Below are 20,012 nucleotides of genomic sequence, written 5' to 3'. Positions count from 1 at the left end.
ATGCCCCAGTGGGAGGGTCACCCAAGGCGCTACAGAAATGTTTTGCCAGCCCCAGAGAACTGTCGCCAAGTGCCCCTGAAGCTGGGCTTCCCCAAAGAGACCTGGCCCTGGGGGCTTGCCCGTTCAAGACAGGAGTGATCCAGAGACAACCACAGAACACAGAGAACTTCCCTTCTTCAGGAAGGTGAGGACCACGGCCCCTTCCTCCCTGCCCACCCTAAGCGCAGTCCTGGTCCAGGACAGGGAGGCCAGTGCCAAAGTCCCTAGCTTGGGGTGAGGGGCGCCTAAGAGGGGAGGCCGAATTGTGGCCAGGTGTGGGAAAACCATGCCTTGGTCTGGCCCCGAGGAAATGTGGCACTAAGCTGGTACTTCCCAGTCGTCAGGCATGTCAGGGCCACCTTGCAGAGCTCTGCCATGCCCACAATGCCACCTGGACTCTGTTCCTCTTTCGTGAGTTGAAAACTGTGGTCACTTTGTGGGGAAAAAAGAAAAGAAATTAAAAAAAGAAAAGAAAAAACTGCTATCACTCGCCAAAAACATTGGCCTCAAAGGTAAATACAATGAAAACACAACCATGGTGTTAACGTTTAACTCAAGATGGTTGACGGACGGTGCTGACCTGGAGTCTGACTCTGCTAGAGCGCGTCGAGAGGGGCTGGCACCAAGGCCTTGCCCCTCAGTGCTATTCCTCTCCCTCGCTGCCAGTGGTGCACCTGTGCCTCTCAAGCTCTGGAAAACACTAAGGGAAGCACATTGTAATCCCGAACAAGTGCACACGAGCCACGGGAGCATGTATTTATAGCACTGTTTCTGGCCAAGGCTCTTGGAGAGCAGTAACTCCAAGTTAGCAGACCTGTGACTGAGACGGGAAAGTGGGACCAGCCATAAAGACGATCTCACTGAGTGACCAAGCCCTGGTTAAATTATTCATTCATCCAAGATTTATTGAGCGCCTACTGTGTGCTAGGCACCGTGCTAGGCGCAGAAATACAGAGATGCATTAAGATACAGTCCATGCCCTGAAAGGTTCACAGTCTAGAAGGGGAGACAAACATGTAAACAAGTAAAATACAGTGTGGTAACTGCCACGAGAGAAGCATTTACAAAGAGCAGAGGTAGCCTGGAGGGCAAGGGGCATGGGGGATGTCTTCCCGGAGGAGGGGGCCTTTGAGGGGGATTGTGAGAGATGAATGGGTGTTTGCCAGGCAGACAAGGCCGGAGGGGCCGGGGAAAGGCATTCCAGTCTGAAGAAACAGCATGAGCGAAGGCACAGAGGCATGAAACTGCATGTCTTGGGGGACAGGGAACTCTATTCTGGTGGTATTGCTAGAGTTGGTACCAGAGGCTGTGGCTGGAGAGGGAGGCAGAGGAGGGACGATGAGGGGAAGCTGAAGGGAGGGGTCTTCTTGGAGTCTCAGCAGAGGTGAGCGGAGCCCGAGGGAAGGCTTGCACACAGGAAGCGAAGGCTCCTGGTTGACCCGAGGTATGCCCGCTCGAGGACCTTATGGTTCCCCTCTTTGGCTCCAGAAGGACTTGGACTAGAGACCAGAGGAGAGGCTGAGCTGCGGGGAAGGGCCCAGGCCTGGGGTCCTGGAAGCCACCACTCCGACAGCAGTCTGCTCCCGGACTTCTGACTTCTGCACTCTGCTGCCCAGACCCCCACCCCCAGCCAGGGTGGGACCAAGGATCAAATGAGAAATGACATGGGGATGTTCTTGGCAAACTGCAGAGGGCCAGATGAATAATGTCTTTATAACTAAAAGCAGAGCGGGACTGAGAGGATAAAGAAGGAGTTAGAGCAAGGCAGAAGTTCCTAAGAACAAGGACCGTCAGGAGAAAACTGCCGTGGCCGGGCCGGAAGATGGCTTTCTCTCCCCTGGAAAGGGGAGTCCTTTGGGCCCCAGGCAGGGGCGGAGGCCTGCTGCACAAGGAGCCTTCCAGTTTCCGTGGCAACCAGGACCCTCCCTTTTCCAGGCTGTAGGGGAGTCACTGAGGCCGAGATTGTCCAGACAGCCAGACTTCCAGCCCTTTCATCTTTCCCAGAAATGGCTGTTTGAAAAATGCTTTTGTGGGGGTGGGGGGAGAGGAGGGGCGGCGGGGGGGGAGGCTTGGGGAGGAGAGCCAGTGTCTCAGGACACCAGAGCCCAGCTCCCCCTCTGAGTGACCGCTTTTCCAAGGCACCACACCTCAGGCCACTTTGGGGGACCGTCTTTCCCAACCCTGGATGGGAGAAGGGGGAAGATGACCCCTCACTGCCCGGGCAGGAACAGGGCAGGAGAGGAGGCGCCCTCCCAGCTGGCTCTGGAGATGTCCCAAGGCTCCGCCTTTCCTCTCGCCCCGGATAACTCAGCCTCACCCGGTGGGGTCTCCAAGCCTTCCACCAGCCTCCTCCTCCTCGGTCTCACGTCCTCATCACCTCGACCCTCCTCCCCTGACAGTGCTGGGACTGATGCCCGCCGTGGGCGCCGGTGGAGGTGGCAGGTGGTAGCGATGAGAGGGATGGTGTGGTGCGGGCGACGGGTGGCCTCCCCGCCGCGGGGGGCGGGCTGGGATGGGGTGGGGGCTGTCACTTGCTCTTGTGCAGGTCCTTCAGCCGGCGGAGCTTCTCCAGGAGCTCGGCCCGGGAGTAGCTGTCGTCCCCAGTGGGGCCCGGGCCTGGCCCCAGGGCCTCCTGCAGCACCAGGCAGTGGGTCCTCAGGAATGGGTTGTAGGAGCGCTCTTCTCCCAGGGTGGATGGGCACTGTGGGACGAGAGGCACCAGGTTGAGCGGAGAGAATCTGGAAAATAGACCCAGTCAAGGAAGCCTCCCCCACCCCCTACCCTGTCTCAGGGTCCAGGAGGCCTCGCTTGAAGGCCTGTGAACGGAGCTCCCCCCTCCCCCGTCAGAGCTCTGGGGCAGGGCCTGCAGGCCCCAGCTCAGCAGAGAGGGGCTCCTGCTGGGGAGTGCCCTCGGGCCCCTCCTGGACCCAAGCCCCCACCGTGCTCTTGCGCTCCATCCGCTGCCTCTGCACCCACTGCATCTTCCTCTCCCGGGCCAGGTTCTCGGGCTCGACCACACCCGCAAAGCCCAGGTTCTCCTCCGCGTACTCGTGACCTGAGGACCACCACGGGGGCAGAGAGCAGGACACACAGAGATTGGTGGTGGGGTCAGAGAATGTCCTCCCTACCCACCGGCCTCTGGGTACCTGACAACCAGGGGGAGGTGTGGCCCTTCCAGGAAAGCCCCAGCCACACGGAGCTGCTTCTCTGAATGTGGGCACAGGTCAGCCATGAGTGAAGGGGCAGAAGCAGTTCAGGGGGGAAAACCACCAGACCTGGAGCCGGGGGACCTGCATCCTAGCCCTGACTCTGCCCCTGCCCAGCTGTGCAACCTCAGCCAAATCGTGGCACCTCTCTGAGCCACAATTTTCTCATTTGGCAAGTGGAAAAAACAAACTATAATGCTACTAGAACACAGATGTGTCCCCGGTGCTTAGAACAGAGCCTGGCACATGTTAGGTGTTCAATAAAGCACTTGTCAAATGAGTGGATGGATAAATATGTGGTTTGAGGATTAATTGACATGTTAGTGATGCGTTTTAGAAACTATGGATATCCGATGTGTGTGTGTGTGTGTGTGTGTGTGTAGGGACATGCGGTGTCTGTATGGATGGACAAATGGACATTCAACGTACATGCACGGGGAGTATAGATCTGGATGCGTGCAGAGTAGATTCACTGACTTCTCCGATAAGCAAAGGCTATTTTCTGTTCTAGGCTCTAGCTATAAAATATCAGCCATGTCTCTGAGATGCACCAGGGCCTACAGGGCTCCCAGGAGGCAGAGGGCTGGCTGTCAGGGGCAGTTAGTGTGAGAAGCAGAGGCATTCAGAGCCAGTGCTCCAAAATGAAGGGCGCTCTGCCCTGGCTGCTAGAATTGGCTTCCGGGAGCCATCAGAGGTGGAGTTGCGTCACCTCCGGGCCCGAAGCTGGGTGGGCTGGGACTCTAGGGGAGTGAGGGAGGAGTGGAGGGGCACCTCACCGGGCCACAGCAGAGTGTCATCCCCCAGCCCCAGCACCGTGTCCAGGGAGCTCAGCATGGTCTCTGCAGTGCCCTCGAAGGTCCGTCCTGGTGAGGGTCGGCGGGTGTGTTACAAGATACAAGGAAAACACAGCTTGGCGTAAGTAAGAGGGGTGGGGACCAGCTTGCAGAGCTGGGACTGGCCAGCAGCCCTAGCCTTACCCCTGCCATACCCACTCCCCCAGGCTTCCGTGCCGTCCTTCCCACTGGATGCTGAGCCCACATATTCACTCCCCAACCAGACCTGTTTGAAGCCTCTGTTGCATATACTGACATGTGGGTGGGGAGGGGGTACAGAACCTTCAGGCTGAGTTCTAAGGGCCCCAAGCACAGCTGGTGTGGGGTTGCGCTTTTCCACGGAGCACTTTTTTCTTTGCCAGTGCTGCCCTTTGAGACTCCGTGCAGCCTGGGACTGTGGTCCTCCCCCACCCACGGTTTACCCTCTCATTTGGAGGTTTTCCACTTTTTGTAACCCAGTCTCTCCAGTGACTGTAGCAGAGAACTAGGCTCCATGGTGGAAACAAATACCCTGTGAGGTCTGTACTCAGTTACCAGTGTTGTCTCATTCTGTCCATCCCCTGTAGGAAGTTGTGAAGGTATTAAAAAAAGGGGGGGGGGGCGCTAATACAGATGGGAGTAACTGTCAAGGCAATATCTGTGCTAAAACCAAAGTTTTAATGCACTGCATGGGACTGTGGCTGTCCTTGGGTCCCTGTCCTGACCTCTCCCCCTCCTTTCTGGCCCCTCCTCCTGCTTCCCTTTTGGGGGAACTCACCACAGCCAGAGAGGAAGAGCAGGTCCCCTGAGAAGAGGCAGGAGGGACCCTTGTAGGGCTCCCCATCCAGCAGGTAGACCAGATGGCCTTGCGTGTGTCCAGGGGTGGCCAGGGCCCGGATCTGGAGCCGTCCCACGCTAACTACATCTTGATGACACAGGGGACTGAGAAGCAAGGCAATAGCGGAGAGAAGGTACTAGAGCTTGGGATGTGCTGCTCCTTGTCCCACCCTAAGCCCAAGGAGCTTCCACACCAAAGAGGGAAGGCACCCACGATGCCCAGGGCTTCAGATCCAAACCCTCGCCTCTTCCTCTTTTGGGGACCATGGCTGGATGAGTTGGGGGGTGGGTAGTGCCAGTCTTCAGATGGGCTCTGATCTGCCCTCTAAGGGTCAGGAAGGGCATCAGCAAAGACCCAACTGCTGGCAGTCCTGCGATCCTCGACTGAAGGGTGGGGTGCGGGAAAGGGCCCACAGAAGGACCATCCACCCTGGGGTCAGGGACTTACTGGGTGAGGTAGGGGATGCTGTCCTGAGGGCTCCCATACACCCGGCAGTCCTGGTGCCGCCGGCTGAGATCACGGTTCCCTCCACTGTGGTCCCTGTGGGATGGCAGAGACAGGCAGGGACTCTGAGGGGCAATGGTACTGGGCCTCCTTGCCTTCCTCTTTCCAGATCTCCAGGCCTTTGGGCACTGATCCCCGGGCTTCTGAAGTGAGCCAAGCTGTCCACACCTCTAGGCCTTTGCTCAAGCTGTTCCCCTGCTCAGAAGGTCATCCCTGCGACTTGCCACCCCTCCCTTCTGTCACCCAGCCAATGCCAACTGATCTTTCTGGCCTCTCTCAGCTCCAGGGTCATCAGCCTCTAGTCTCTCCAAGTGGACCTGGTCACACTTCACCAAGTGCCCCCCACCTCCTGCACCTTGTGCCAAGTGCCACCCAAATGTTTGTCATCGTTGTACACTGTCATGTGGGGCTGTCTCCCCCACTGGACTATAATCTGCTTGAGGAAAGAACTCACGAGGTCTGCCCACGTCCCAAGCACAGCAGGCATCTACTACATGCCCACGGAATGAGAGATAAATGCCTGCCCTGCCCTCCTCTAGGGCTTTAGGAGTCTGATAAGTGCAGGGTGGGAGACCCACCCTTTCCCTCCTTCTCTGCTGATGCCCTGGTGGCTTTAGGAAGAAGGTGGGTGCCCGCTCATCCTGACTCCCGGCCCCCCAGACCAACCTGTCCTCCCTAGGCCCAGTCCCAAACAAGCCCGCTGGGGCCAGGGTCGGCCAGGGAAGGTCATCCGTACCCAGATGCCACCCCAGTCCCTTACCAGTGCTTGTGAGTGCAGAGGATGGCAACCAAATCAACGCCCTCCTTTTCAATGGAAGCCTGGGGGAGAGAGAGGAGGTACTGAGACTGAGGAGTGGTGTGCAGAGAGGGACAGGGGTGCAGGTGCTGGCTGCAGAGGGGGCAGCCGGGAGGATGAGGGACAGGGAGGTGATGGAGCTAGAGGATGAGAGGATGAGAGGAGCTACAGGATGAGAGAACTAGAGGATGGAGCTAGGGGGAGGGGGGAAGCTGAGACTGAGCAAGGGCAATGGGGGGAGGGTGGGGAGGTGGAGACCCGAGGTGCGTAAACACACAGATATAGCCACATACAGCGAAATCAGAAATGGGAAGGAAAGATGGAGAGATCCAGACACTGACAGACACAGATGAGGAGAGAAGAAAGACGGTCAGAAAGGGGCCACAGAGAGTGAGAGACAGGAGAAACCTCAGACCATGGTCCTGAGTCAGCATCCCTCTCCCTGTGGCTCAGATCCCCCACGGCTGTCCTCCCCCCATCCCAGCCATGCCCTGGACACTGGCCCTTAACCCCGCTGTGGTTGTGGGGGTCTATGTGTGAGGGCATGTGCAAGGGGACACATTCCACTGGCAGAGGGATAGAGTCAGCCCCTCTCTAGTGACACCAGGTACCCCTGCCCCCCACCGCCCCTCCCCTCACCTGTACAGCCTGAGGGTCAGAGGGGTCCACAACCACAGCCAGCCGGGCCTGGGTGTCGATGATGAGGTAGCTGTAGTTGTCTGAGAGGACGGGGATGGGAAGCACCTTCACTCCTGGGGGACAGAGATGGGCTGTGGACAGGGTGACGCGTAGGGAGCCCAGCAGCCAGGGGCGTGTGATGGGGCATAGGCAGGGAGGGTGGGTGGGCACAGCCTGGGGCGATGGTGGCCCCGGGGCAGCCAGAGCTCACCGTTGAAGAGACGGGGCTGGGTTCTAGAGTGGCCTTTGGGGTAGCGATTCCGAGCCCTGCGCAGCTGCTGGCGGTAGAAGAGGTACCCGAGCCAGGTGCGGGTGTACAGGCTGTACCTGCGGGGCGGGATGTCTGTGCTCAGCCCCGCCCCTGCACGTGGGCGTGGGGCCCTCGGAGATGCCCAGGTCCCACGTGTCCACTCCCTTGGCCACGCCCCCCCCAAGTCAGCGCACCGCTACCATTATCTCGTGCCTACTGTTTGCCCTGCTCAGTACACTGCCGTGATGGACACACCCCGAGCCCCAGGCCCATTGAGCTGAGGGATTCACAGAGGGGACTCAGAGGGGACTCAGAGGGGAGGGGGTTATTCCACGAGAAGGGTGGACGCATTAGGAAGCTGAAATGAGGTGTAAAAAGTGTTTCCGGAGAGCAGTGGTGCATCACAATCACGCCTGGGAGTTAAAACAGATTCTTTGCCCCATCCCTAGCCTTCGGGACTCAGCAGGTCTGGGGCGGGGCCTGGGAATTTGCATTTCTAACGAGCTTCAGGTGATGCTTGTTGCTGCTGGTCCAGGGACCAAACTTTGAGAGCCACTGGGGTAGAGGAAACAACAGGCCAGGTCCAGAGGTGGCAGACAGCAGCGCGCTCTCCTTTGCGGAACTATAGAAAGTTCTGTCTGGCTGTCTGGTGGAGGAAGCAGGGAGAGGTAGGCTGGACGGTCTGACCACACTCCCTCCCCCCTCCCGCCACGATTTCGGGCCATCCCACGCGCTGCACAGAGAAAGGAAAAGGCGACAAGTCAGCACAAACAACAGAGGGGACTTGTGAGTGACAGAGGCCTCCAAACACAGGACACGGGCAGGCAGGGCAAGCTTCACGGGCGTGTGACCTGTGCGGTCACCTAGGGCCCCTGCGCTCGGCTTAGTGCTCCGTGGTCACCATCTTGAAGCTCTTCATGATTTTTTCTTAGAACCTGTGTCCTGCAAGTGAAGCCTGACAAGGGAACAGGCGGTGGGTGGAGGAGATGACAGAGCACGTGTGTGCTCTGTCCCGACTGCCCCGCACCCACACCACGTGCGCGGTGCCCACAGCCCGGGCTTCTGGTGCATCCGTCATGGTGGGCATTCGGACTCCAAGTGGTTACAAGGTGAGTACACACCTATGACTAAGGGGCACACCGGCTGGCCCGAGAGGCCACACCCTGGCCCAAACCAGAATTGGCTTTAAATGCAGAAGGAAGTTAGTGGCATTCTAAGAAACGCCAATGACCAAGAAGCCCTGTCCATCCTTTCTCACTCGTGTTATTACCCTGTATGATCCGACCACTTCCGCTGTAAAAGATGCTACAGAAGGAAAAGGAAAGAGGGTAACCTATCTGTCCCATCTTTTCTGTCCTCCCTCGCTCCTGAGTGAGCTGAAGGCCGACAGAGCTGGCAGAATGCGTGTGTGTCAAAAGGGATAGAAACAGGTAACTTCGTTTTGTGCGGCATTTTCCACTGCTCGGGTAAGAACAAAACACATTATCTGCGTACACGCTAAGAAATGTGAATTACGTAGTTTCAGTGATTTCATATGTGACTTAAATGTCATTTAAGACTAAGGCAAAAGGCAAAATTCATGTTAACGACTCAGATTTTTAATTTTTCTTTACTTAGAATGACATTAAGTAGCAAACTAAAAATATGAGGACAGGTCAAAAGAGAAATTGTAGAAGAAAGGAAAAGCTTATTATATTTTAGTACCTTTCATGGCACCTTTTTCCTGCTCTTTGAACAAAAGGCTCCAAATTCCATTTTACATCAGGCCCTGCAAATAATGTGAGCAGCCCAGCCGGCTCAGATCGAGCCACCTGGAGCTGTCCCACATGCTGGCCTCTCTGAAGGGAAGATGAAAGTAGGCTGGGGTGGTCAGGTGCTGGGAGGGCGGGTGGGGGCTTCCAAAAGCCTCTGTGCCAATGTTTAGGGTTGCACAGCAAGTCAGAAGAGGGGCAGAGATTCTGGCTGATTAAGCCTGGGACAGAGAGGTCGAGGTACAGGGTGGGGGGTCGATAATGCACCCTAAATCTCTACAGAGATTTGCTGTGTTTCTGTTGGGGTGGTGGGGGCAGGGGCAGCCGCTCTTCAGGCCCCCCTTTGGGAAGAGCTGGCTGATTTGCATACACGTGTTTCAAAAACCAAGCAGGTTTCCTCGATTTTGCCAGAGTTTGATCATTGCGATCCCTGCTCTGGGTACCCACACACGTGTGCAGGTTGGGATTTGGATACACCACGGGAGGGTCTGGCCATGCTTTCTGTGTCTGGATGTGCAGTTTTCATAGGCCCCCCCTCTGTTGTGCTTTCAAATCAGCTCCAGCAGCTTCACACTTTTATGCATTCAACCATGGTTAGTGAGACCTTTGCTCTTAGCCTGCTTTGGGAGCACAGTGAGTAAGGCAGAGTCACCGCCCTCTAGCAGCTTATATTCTAGTGGGACAGACAGGAGAATAAAGACATGTCAAGTCAAAGTGACAAAATAAAACCGGGCAACAGAACAGAGAATGATGACATCAAGGGAAGGCCTCTCTGGAGGGTAACGTTTCCAAGAAGTGAGGGAGCATGCTGTGTCAGAATGTGGGGAAGGCTCACCCAGAACTGGACAGACCGGAAGTGTAAAAGTCCCCAGAGGGAGGAAGGGAGCCAGCTGGCAGGGGCTGCTGATTCTCTGTGCCCAACGAGAGAGGATTGGTTGGGACAACGTAAATAGAAAAAGAATGTCAGTGAGACAACTGGAAAGATTTCAGTAAGGTCTGGAGGGTAGTTAAAGAGTTTCTATGGGTGTCAATTTCTTGGTTCTGCTCATTGTCTGTGGTTATGGAAGACGTCACATTCAGGGGAGCAGGGTGAGAGGTGTATAGGAATCCCGTGAGCTATTTTTGCAAGTCTGAAATTATTTCAAAGTGAAAACTTACAAAATAATAAATCAGGGAATAAAATCACCCTTTCCTCTGTGCCCCGACACCACCTCACATCTGTGCTTGGAGTCCTGTTCCTGACTTCATTTCTTCCTACTTAGGCTTATGGAAAGCGTGGGGGCCCTGGGTTCCAGTCATGGTTTGGCTCCCTCAGCCCAGTGTCCTTGGGCAAGTTATTGGTCTCTTAGATTGGGCTCCTCATCTATAAAGTGGTGATACCATGACTTATTTAGTTCCGCGGGGCTGTGTGAAAATTCAGTGACATGAGACAAGATAACAAATGTTAACAGTCGGTCGAGGGCCTGGTGGGGGGAAGGCTCAGCAACTGTCGCTTCCTTCCCGAATTCAGCCGGGCACCCCTCACAGCTGTTAGAACGTGGTTGTCCACATTTGGGAGGGACCTGATTAATGTTCCCTTGTCTTCCTTATTGGATGCTTATTATATGTGCTTGATTTCCCAGCGAAGGTCAAGATCCACAAAGGAAGGGACTGTGCCCTGAGAGGCTGCCGTGAACAAGGCCGCTTTCTTTCATTTACTCTTTTCAGCAACTATTTCCTGCACGTGCTGGACATGGTGCAGACAGCGGAGAGCAAGGCAGGGCCCTGCCAACATAGAGAGGGGAGTGGCCAACTGACACCAACCCAGGAAACAAATCAATCGCAAGCAGCTGGTGGTGGAAGAGGGCAGCAGAGGGCAGCCCGTCTTACTGGAGACAGGGTGCTCAGGGAAGGCCTGTCTCTTCTCTGAGGGTCACAAATGAGCTGGGAATGGAAATCAGAGAGGGAGTGTGGACTGTCTGGGCGATGCAGCAGCACTAAGGCCCCGAAGCAAGCAGGAGTGGGGCATGTTCTGGGAGTTGCCAGGAGGTCTTGGAGTCTGTAGGCAGGGCCAGAGGGATGGAGAGTGCCAGGGGAGGGGTCAGAGGGGTGGGCAGGGCCAGGCAGTGGAAGGGGGCAGGAAACTGCTGGTGGTTTTTATTTTTTTTTAATGTTTATTTATTTATTTTGAGAGACAGCGAGTGGGGAGAGGGAGAGGGGCAGAGAGAGAGGGAGACAGAATCCCAAACGGGGGTGGGGGGTGGGGGGGTGGGGGGGAGGGCTCTGCACCATCAGCAGGGAGGCCGATGCAGAGCTCGAACCCACAAACTGTGAGATCATGACCTGAACCGAAATCAAGAGTTGGACGCTTAACCGATTGAGCCACCCAGGTACCCCAATTGCTGGTGGTTCTTAAAGCGGGGAGGCACAGGCTCTGACTTCCCTTTCTGGGAGCTTGCCGGCCTGCAGTGTTGGAAGGAGCCGTTTAAGGGAGCAGGGTGGAGGAGTGGGGAGATGGAGAAAGTTGGGAACGGACGCCAGGCCTGAGATCTGTGCCCTGCTTGGCTGTGGGGGAGAGGGACAAGGTGGCCCTTATGGGCCTGAGTCTAGATCACTGTCCAGAGCAGGGGAAGGACCTGGGGTGGGGGCAAGGACCTAGTGACTGCTGGGATCCTGTCCTCAGGCCTGCTCTTCCCCTGACAGTGACCCCCACGTGACTCTCTCCAGTCCCAGAGCTGTGGCTTCTTCTTCATCTGCCTCCTGTGCTGGCTGGGTGTCATCATCACCGGGGTCTGAAACCATGCTCATCAGCCCCTCCCGCTATGTCTTCTCTCTCTGAGAAAGGCCCCGTCATCCTCCCAGTGGCACAGCTTAGGCCACCATTTCACCCTGTCCCTGCCACATGCTACCAAAACAGAACTCTCTCAGTTTTGCTCCCCCCAACCCCAAGACGGGCTGCCCCAGGGAACAGGCCCCAGAAGCTCTTCACAAGGCCCGTACGAAAGCCTCCTTTTCTCAGCTCTCTGCCTCTGAACCAAACCGTAAACCACTGGAAAAATGTAAGTTCCTAAAACGCCACCTTTGAAAGAGTTCTGCTCCTGCTCAAAAGCCTTCGCTGGCTCCCCACTGGTGACAGGAGAGTGTCACCACACGATCATCCGGAGCACCAGGTCTCACTCAACGTGCACAAAGCTCAAACACACAGCATTAAACTAACAGACATACTGTAGGGAAAACAGACAATCTGACAATAGTTATTAAAAATGCCAAAGCACACCAAACCATTATCTGTACTGTTTGGGGATACAGATGTATGTAGTCAGAGAATAAAGGCATCTGAGCGTATGGTCAACGTGCAGGTTAGCAGGCTTCCTTTGGAGGCAGGAAGGAAGTAGGCTGCGGGGGTGGCCACAGGGACTTCACAGTGTCAGTAATATTTTGTTCCTTAAGCTGGGCGGTGGGGGTGGAGGTTGTTATATTATCCATCTTCTTTTGAATGCCTGAAATAACTCATTAAATTTTCAAGCTACCATCCTGCCTCAGCTCCGGCAGGTCTCTGGCCTCGAGTACCCTCCAGGCCTCCTCCTCTTACTGGAATCCTAAGTATCCTTCAGGACTCTGCTCAAACCCACCCTGATTACCCCAGCAGAAAGCCACTTTCCTCTGCTCCATCTAGAACATTCAGCTTCACCCCCCATCACCCCACCCCCACCCCTGGGGGTGGCAGGAGCTGAGCCCCTCAGTGGCAGGGACCTTATCGACTTCTATCCGGTGTCTAATCAGTGAGTGCCATGCATGGGGGAGGCAGACTTGGCTGGTGACCCAGCCTGCTCCTCGTGTCTCCTCCGGACCCCCCTGGGAGGCCCCCTGCACTAGTAGAGCACAGAACTGGCACTCAGAAAATGCTGGCTGAGTGCCCAGGAAAGGCTGGGGTGGGGTGGAGGGTGGGGGGGGGGGGGAGGGGGCAAACATCCAGGTGTTAAAGTGACCGGAACGGAAGGTGTTCCTTCAGCTCAGTGGGCCCCAGGCCCAGCTGTGGACCCTGTGAAGCCCAGTGGGGGCTTGTGGGGCCCAAGTTTCAACCACCTCTGCCCCTCCCCTGCTCCCCCACCTGCCTCTCAAGTCCTCCCCTCCCCCTGCTGCACCCAAACACCTGGCCAAGCAAGGTGCTCTGAGAAGCGGGTCACTGGACCCAAGGACATGGGTGGGCTGTGTCACAAGGCACAAAATCCCAGCTGCCCAGACCCTGGGGTCTGGACCCAGGGCCCCTGAATGGAGGAGCTGGAGGAAGCACAGGATGAGGGTCTGCACAGGCAGGTTAACTATTGTCAGATCATCTGTTTTCCCCACAGTGTGTCTGTCAGTTTAACGTTGTGTGTTTGAGCTCTGGAGCTTACTGGTCCATTCTTCCCCAATGTCACCTCAGGGCAGCCCAAGCTGAGTGAGGTGCCTCTCATCAATCGCCTCCAGTCGGCCTCCAAGTGACCTGGAGGCAGCTGCTACCAATCTTCCATTTCATAGACAAGGACACTGAAGCCCGGAAAGGTGGGGAGGGGGCCACCCATGATCACACCAAGGCCAGCGGTGGGGCACAGATTGATCCCCGGCAGCCTGATCCTGGAGTACACACCCTTGACCGCTAGAATCCGCACCCCCCCAAACCCAAATCAGGGGGAAGAATGACATGAGTAGGCCTGAACTATTTTGGGGCAGACCCAACGCCTCTGAGGGCCTCTGCTGACAAAAATGCCACTTTAGGGTCACTTTCAGTGACCCAGACACAAAACCCAGGATCTGGCCACTGGAACCTCTTGGATCCCTGGTTTTAGCCTTTTTGAGACTCAGACTTGGGCCGAACTTATTACATGTGTGGCATTTTACCCATGAATGCAGAGGGTCCGAGACCCCATAGGCCTCAGGGTAACACACCCTAAACTGGAGAATCCTGAAGGCCCCTTTCAAATCTCGACTGATTCCTAATCCTGGATGTATGACTGGGTTGATGGTTCCATGGGTAGCATCATGCACCAGATGCAGAAGAGTGGGAAGGCAGAACAGACCCTGGGCAGGAAATGTGAAGCAGTTACTGGGAAGAACCAGTCCTATCTCCTAGCCTCCCACCTAGCCGGAAGTCACTGCCCCATATAATGGGCCCCTACAGCTTCCTTTCTTTTGTTGCCAGAGGCAAGAAGCAGGAACTCACTCCCCAAGCCTCAGTTTCCTTCTCAGTGAAACCGGGTGCTCCTCCTCCTTGAAAGAGCAGCTCAGCCCCGAAAGGTCACATGATTTACAAGATCATGTTGACACCCCAGGGCCGATGTGGGATTCAAACTCTCTGCCATGGGGTTCCCAGGCATTGTCGGAAGCTGCGATGTATGCGTGCCTTGGTCAGCTGCATCAGAGTGATCTGGGGTTGCTGGTTAAACAAGAAGATTCTTACCTTTTCCTCTTCTGCCTGCACTCCCACCCCCACCCAGATTCTCATCCAGCAGTTCTGGGGCCCAGAACTACCCACTGTCACCTCACCAAAAAGAAAAGAAAGTTCCTGGGGCGCCTGGGTGGCTCAGTCGGTTGGGCATCCGACTTCAGCTCAGGTTACGATCTCACGGGGGTCCGTGAGTTTGAGCCCCACGTCGGGCTCTGGGCTGATGGCTCGGAGCCTGGAGCCTGCTCTGGATTCTGTGTCTCCCTCTCTCTCTGCCCCTCCCCCATTCATGCTCTGTCTCTGTCTCAAAAATAAATAAACGTAAAAAAAAAATTTTTTTAAAAAAAGAGAAGAAAGTTCCTTAATTGGTCCTCTGGGACTTAGAAAAACCACGCTGTGCAGATTGGGGAGGAGGGAGGGGGAGGGGGAGAGGGGAGAGGGGGACAGCCTGCCTCGGTGATTCCCTGCAGTTGCCCTGAGGAGTCAGGGCTGGGACACAGCAACAGCCACCCCAGTGAGGGGTCACTGGCACACCTTTCACTCCCAGCCGCACTGAACAGAGTGTGGCTTCTCTGGCTTCTGAGTCTGCACTTCCAGCCCCTAGGGAGGCCCCATGGGGTCTCAGCTGGGGACTGAGACACAACCCCTTCCCCCCCCCCACCCAGACACCCAGGGAGAGCACACAATGGAGCTTTTCTTCCCCTCCTCCCTCGGGCAGTCTCCCTATCCTGGGCGAGAGAGGCCTGAGGGCTCCCTTAGCTCTCCCATCCAGCCCGGGCCCCAGACTCCACTGGGACCCGATGGGCAAGCCCAGGTGGCTGAGGCCTCTGGTCAAGAGGTCCTTTGGGCATCTGCCCTCTGATCCCCCAGGACCCAGCTTGCCCCAGGCTTTGCGTCTGACCTGACGCTCTTTATGAAACCAAACCCAGAAACGCTGTCTGAGGGCCGAGGGGCCTGGAAGGCGACCGGGACACAGAGCTGTGCTGGAACAGGCCTGCTCCCAGGACCCTTAGGAACAGAAAGAGGCTCAATGTTTTACGCTTTCTCAAAACTGAGGAAACTGAAGTTAATGAGACAGCTAAAATGGCCCTAGAGAGTGAGTTTCCTGAAGCTGCCAGCATGCCTGGTGGGGGGGGGGGGGTGGTGGTGGAGGGGGAGAGACTTCTCCATGCCCAGGAGAGGGGCAGTACCTGCACATGGTCAAAACAGGCCTGCCCTGGGGTGCCTGGGTGGCTCAGTCAGTTAAGCGTTTGACCGGCTCAGGTCGTGATCTCACAGTTTACAGGTTCGAACACAGCATCGGGCTCTATGCTGACAGCTCAGAGCCTGGAGCTTGCTTTGGATTCTCTCTCTCTCTCTCTCTCTCTCTCTCTCTCTCTCTGCCTTTCCCCACCTTGTGCACTCTCTCTTTCAATAATAAATACATAAACTTAAAAAAACAAACAAACAAAAAACAAGCCTGCCTGGGAGACCACGGGGCCTATCTCCAGTCTCTATGCCTGTCCCGGGTTGGGCTTCTGCAGCCTTCACAGCCCTCTCAGGACTCCATCCATACCCCCCAGAGGGAGGAGAAGTCACTGCTGAGGGCTCTCAGGGAGGACCAGAGGCACAGCCATTGCTGGAGGCCTCTTGGCCATGTCTCCCTGCCTATAATCCCTGCCAAGAACCCTGGGTTTTGTGTGATTTGGATTCTGGTCTGTTTCAGCTTTCCCCTGCTCTCCCTCATCCCAATGCCAGGCCCTCTTGATTCAGTCCTGCTCCCTGGGCTTGGAGTCCAGTGGGGGAATCAGATCTGGGAACACCTAATGCAAGAACAAGCAAGAGTGTCTAATGAAAACTTTAAGGGGGATGCCAGTGCCAAGGGTCACGACAGAGGCAGAGATGAATTTGGACTGGGGAGCAAGGGCAGGCTTCATGGAAAAGATGGCACCGGAGCCAAGCTTTTCATTCATTCCAAAAACTTGTAACAAGGGCCACCTCTGTGCCAGGCACTGTTCTGGGAGCTGAGATACAGGAGTGAAAGGAGATTCTTCCCTTGTGTGGCTCATATTCTGGTTGGGGGAGAAAACCAATAAACAAATAGACATGTCAATATATAGGATGTCATATGGTGATACGTACTATGGAGAACAATAAAGCAGGGCAGAGGGGATAGAGTACAGGGGAGTGAGTGCTGCTATTTTTACAGGGGATGGTCAGGGCAGGACTCCCCAGTAAGGTGAAGTTTGGGCAGAGAGCTGAAGGGAGTGGGGCAGCAAACCATGTGGCCATCAGGGGGAAGAAGGTTCTAGTGAGAGAGAACAGCAGTGGCAGGGCGCAGAGGTAACCCTGTCTTGGAGTGTTCCGGGAAGAGTGAAGTGGCCGACTGGGCAGAATGAGCAAGGTGAACAGCATACCAGGTGAGGTGGGGGATGGGCTGCTCTCAGAGGGCCTTTAAGCCATTCTGGAGGGATCTGAGCAGAGAAGCGGCACATTTCTAACGTAAATCTTAACGGTTTTGTTCCAATTGCCGTGCTGAGAATACTTTGGGGGTACAGATGCCAAAGGAAGGAGTCAATTGAGGAGGCCTGGGAAGAGACTGTGGGTTGGCCCAGGGTGGTAACAGTGGAAGTGGGGATAAGTGTTTTCAGAGTTTGGATATATTTTTTCTTTTTTTTTCTTTTTTTTTTTAAGCTAAACTCTACACTCAACATGGGGCTTCAACTCAAGACCCTAAGATCAAGAGTCATATGCTCTACTGACTGAGCCAGCCAGACACCCCTGGGTACATTTTGAAGGTGAGCTTTGAGGATGCAACAAAACTCGACAGGTAGAGATGTAGGGAGGAAGGAAGGTCTGATAGGCCCAGACAGAAGTATAGAAAGAGCTCAGGGCTTGGGGAAGATGGCACTGGGCCAGGTGTGGAGGGGGTGTACCAGGGTCCCAAAGGCCTGGGTGAGGGGTGTGGACTCCATTCTGGAGGCATTGTGCCTTGGGGAAGGAAACACTCACTCAGGGCCATGCTTTGGAAACTACCCTGCAGCAAAGAGGCCACTGTGGATGCTGGAGCTGTAGCTCCCCAGGGTCCCAAAGGCCTGCAGAAAGGAAACGGACCCTCTGCTCCCCTCATGCAGGGGCTGGCGCAGCCCACTGCCTCTACCCCAGCCTTCATTCAGGTCACAAGCAGGTGGGTCATTTACTCAAGAATCATCAGCCCAGGATTCTTGCCACTCCTTGAAATCAAGTCAGTGGACCTTACTGGCCCCAGAGGAGGGCGTTCCTCTTGCAGAAGTGGAGCAAGCAAGGTTTGTCCCAGGGCCAGTTGGTCTTACTTAGGTTGGGAGAATCAAGAAAGACCCTCTATGCCTAGGAATGAAGAGGGGGTTTGGTCAGGGAGGGTAGAAGGGCTTTGCCACCTAGGACTGTCTATCCCCAAAGGCTGGCTACCATCTACTTTCTCAGTTCTGTGAGACATTCCCAGCCCTGGATGAGCCCAGCCTTGCTCCCCATTCACCCCTGCCCCCTGAGGCTCTGCTCAGGGCCCCATTCTGCAACACCCCCTCAACTACCACTGAGAAGGCAAAGGGGCAAAAGGGAAACTGAGGCACGAAGTAGGTGGCACACATGGGAGAGTCCCACACCCTTGACCCCAGCCTCCGTAGGCATACCCTGCCACTCCCTGGGGAACTTGTCATGCCCTGTCTCTTGCCCCCAGATTGGGTCCCTTTCACATGTTCCTTTCCCCTATTCCTGCAAAGCAGCAACCAGACTCTGTTCATATCTGTGATCCCACAATCCCAACCCAGAAGAGTTAGGAGTTCAATGAATGAATAAAGGGATGTGGGATTTCCTGAGGGGTGGGTGGACAGGATAGGCTTGGAAAACAGGAGAAGTAAGGAAGAAAGCTCCAGAAAGATCCTAGCTGGTGCCACCTTCGCATCCATTCTCCATGCTACAGAATGCGTGAATGCTAACATTTCCCAAGCACTTACTATGAGCCAGACCTTTTGCACTTAATATGCACAATTTCATTTGATCCTCAAAGGATCCCCACAAGGTAGGTACTATCACCAGGCGCATTTTACAGAGGCCAACAACTGAGGCATAGAGAGGCTGAGTTATCTGTCCAGGGTCCCATGGTTACTAAGCAACAAACCTAGGATTCAAAAGCAGATTTGTTGAACCCGCATGCCATGTGCTTCACTGTCTCCCATGCCCTGCAGAGTCTCGAATGTGTGTGTCTATCTCAGGTTAGCCTGGATCTACCCTCCGCGGTACCCAGTCATCCCCATCCCAAGGCAGCTGTGGTTATGTTTGAGGAAACCTCTTTATAAAATTGTCAAACACTAGTGATTACTGTTATTAATGATAATAATTACTCTTCTCTTAGTATTTCCATCACCTGCTTTCCAGCCCCCAATGGAACCTTCTATTTGTGTTCCTCTCAGCCACACATTTAGGGTGGAGTGTGCCCGTGAACTCTGCCCCTTCCCATCACGGCCTGTCCCGTCACCCCCCCCTCCATCCTTCCTGGAGGCAACCCCACAGCAGCAACACCTGCCCATTTCCCCCAGACCATTTCCTGCTAACACCCCCTGTCCCTCCCAGCAGCAAGCGGCCTCTCCCCCGAGGGACTGGACTAATTGTTTCCCAGACCATGGAGGGGCAGGGTCTGGAATTCTGATTCCAGGCGCGCCCTTCTGCTCTGCAAATTTTGGGAGGTGATCCCAAGGCAATGGTGAAATCCAGACACAGGAAAGCCCAACAGGAACACTGAATTCCAAAGAAGTTCTCCGAGAATTCCAAGTTTTGGGATTTGGAGACTCCCAGGTCCTAAGTTCTACGAATATCCAAGACCTCAGGATTCTGGGACAGCAATCTTGGGAATTCTTATTTCAGGACTTCTGATTCCAGTTCTTTGTGGAAACATCTATTTTCCACTTCCTCAGGCTGTTTGTATGACTTCAGCATTACTGATTTTGAAAGCCAGAAGTAAATTTTAAAAATCCTTCCCCAAATGGAGCTGTACAATTCCTAGAAATTTTGTGGGTCCCAGATATGAAATTATTTAAATGCTTGTAAAGCTCATTATTTTAACACTATTTGCAGAGCAATGGTGACTCGGTTGGAGCATGATCAAGAACGTGACCAATGTTGGGTGCCTGGCTGGCTCAGTGTTAGAGCATGTGACTCTTGATCTTGGGGCTGTGAGTTTGAGCCCCGAGCTCCATGTTGGGTTTAGAGATTACTCAAAAATAAATAAATAAATAAATAAATAAATAAATAGCTTTAAAAAGAAAAAAAAAAAAGAATATGACCAATGTTTGGGCCATTAGAGATGTGAATGCCCCAAAGGCAACCACGATTCTCTCTCCCCCCATGTTTTTCTGGTTTTCCCCCCACCAGGTCTTTAGATCTCTACTCCTTAGACTGAGTTTGAGTAGAATCCTAGGGCTGAAGCTTTTTGGAAGACCTGGGGTGGTCTGGGGAGAAGGGATAATCATACAATGTCCTCTCTGAAGCTCAGGAAATTCCCGGGCTTGGGCCCTCCCCCAAACCTGGCCAGTGGCCAGGGCTCCCACAGTTCCTGTCCCCATCAGAGCTGCCCTCAAGCTTGAGGTCCTGCCCCCTTGCCCTGCTGGCTGTGGGTACGGATTAGGGGCCCTAAGAAGCCTTCTTGGGCCCTAGGAAGGCTTCTTGTGGTTTTTTCCCAGGCTCTTAGTGTCTCCATGGCAGATCAGAGCTGGTTACCGCC

The 20,012-nt window shown here is 54.9% G+C and overlaps 1 protein-coding gene and 1 long non-coding RNA gene across 8 annotated transcripts in view; one reads left to right on the top strand and one right to left on the bottom strand.

Annotated features, from left to right (window-relative positions):
* Positions 1 to 918: 918 nt before the first annotated feature.
* Positions 919 to 20,012, bottom strand: part of PNKD (PNKD metallo-beta-lactamase domain containing) — a 60,245-nt gene continuing 41,151 nt past the window's right edge. For 3 of the 7 annotated variants that reach the window (XM_027050836.2, XM_027050870.2, XM_027050853.2), the window contains 8 exons: positions 7,085 to 7,200; positions 6,835 to 6,965; positions 6,160 to 6,218; positions 5,343 to 5,435; positions 4,836 to 4,999; positions 4,022 to 4,108; positions 2,979 to 3,094; positions 919 to 2,740 (listed from right to left, as the gene is read on the bottom strand). In XM_027050836.2, the coding sequence (XP_026906637.1) occupies positions 2,567 to 2,740; positions 2,979 to 3,094; positions 4,022 to 4,108; positions 4,836 to 4,999; positions 5,343 to 5,435; positions 6,160 to 6,218; positions 6,835 to 6,965; positions 7,085 to 7,200 (940 nt within the window). In that variant the 3' untranslated portion in view covers positions 919 to 2,566. The remainder of the gene's footprint in view (positions 2,741 to 2,978; positions 3,095 to 4,021; positions 4,109 to 4,835; positions 5,000 to 5,342; positions 5,436 to 6,159; positions 6,219 to 6,834; positions 6,966 to 7,084; positions 7,201 to 20,012) is intronic. The other 4 variants (XM_027050839.2, XM_027050862.2, XM_027050847.2 and 1 more) reach the window with 2 other exon arrangements.
* Positions 7,471 to 19,543, top strand: LOC128314127 (uncharacterized). The gene is made up of 2 exons (XR_008295570.1): positions 7,471 to 8,589; positions 16,952 to 19,543. It is a non-coding gene; the product is annotated as an uncharacterized LOC128314127 (long non-coding RNA).

Source organism: Acinonyx jubatus, chromosome C1 (genome assembly GCF_027475565.1).
Source record: "Acinonyx jubatus isolate Ajub_Pintada_27869175 chromosome C1, VMU_Ajub_asm_v1.0, whole genome shotgun sequence".
Classification (NCBI taxonomy): Eukaryota; Metazoa; Chordata; class Mammalia; order Carnivora; family Felidae; genus Acinonyx; species Acinonyx jubatus.
Note: the sequence above shows the minus strand (reverse complement) of the source record. Positions and strands in the feature narration are given on the sequence as shown.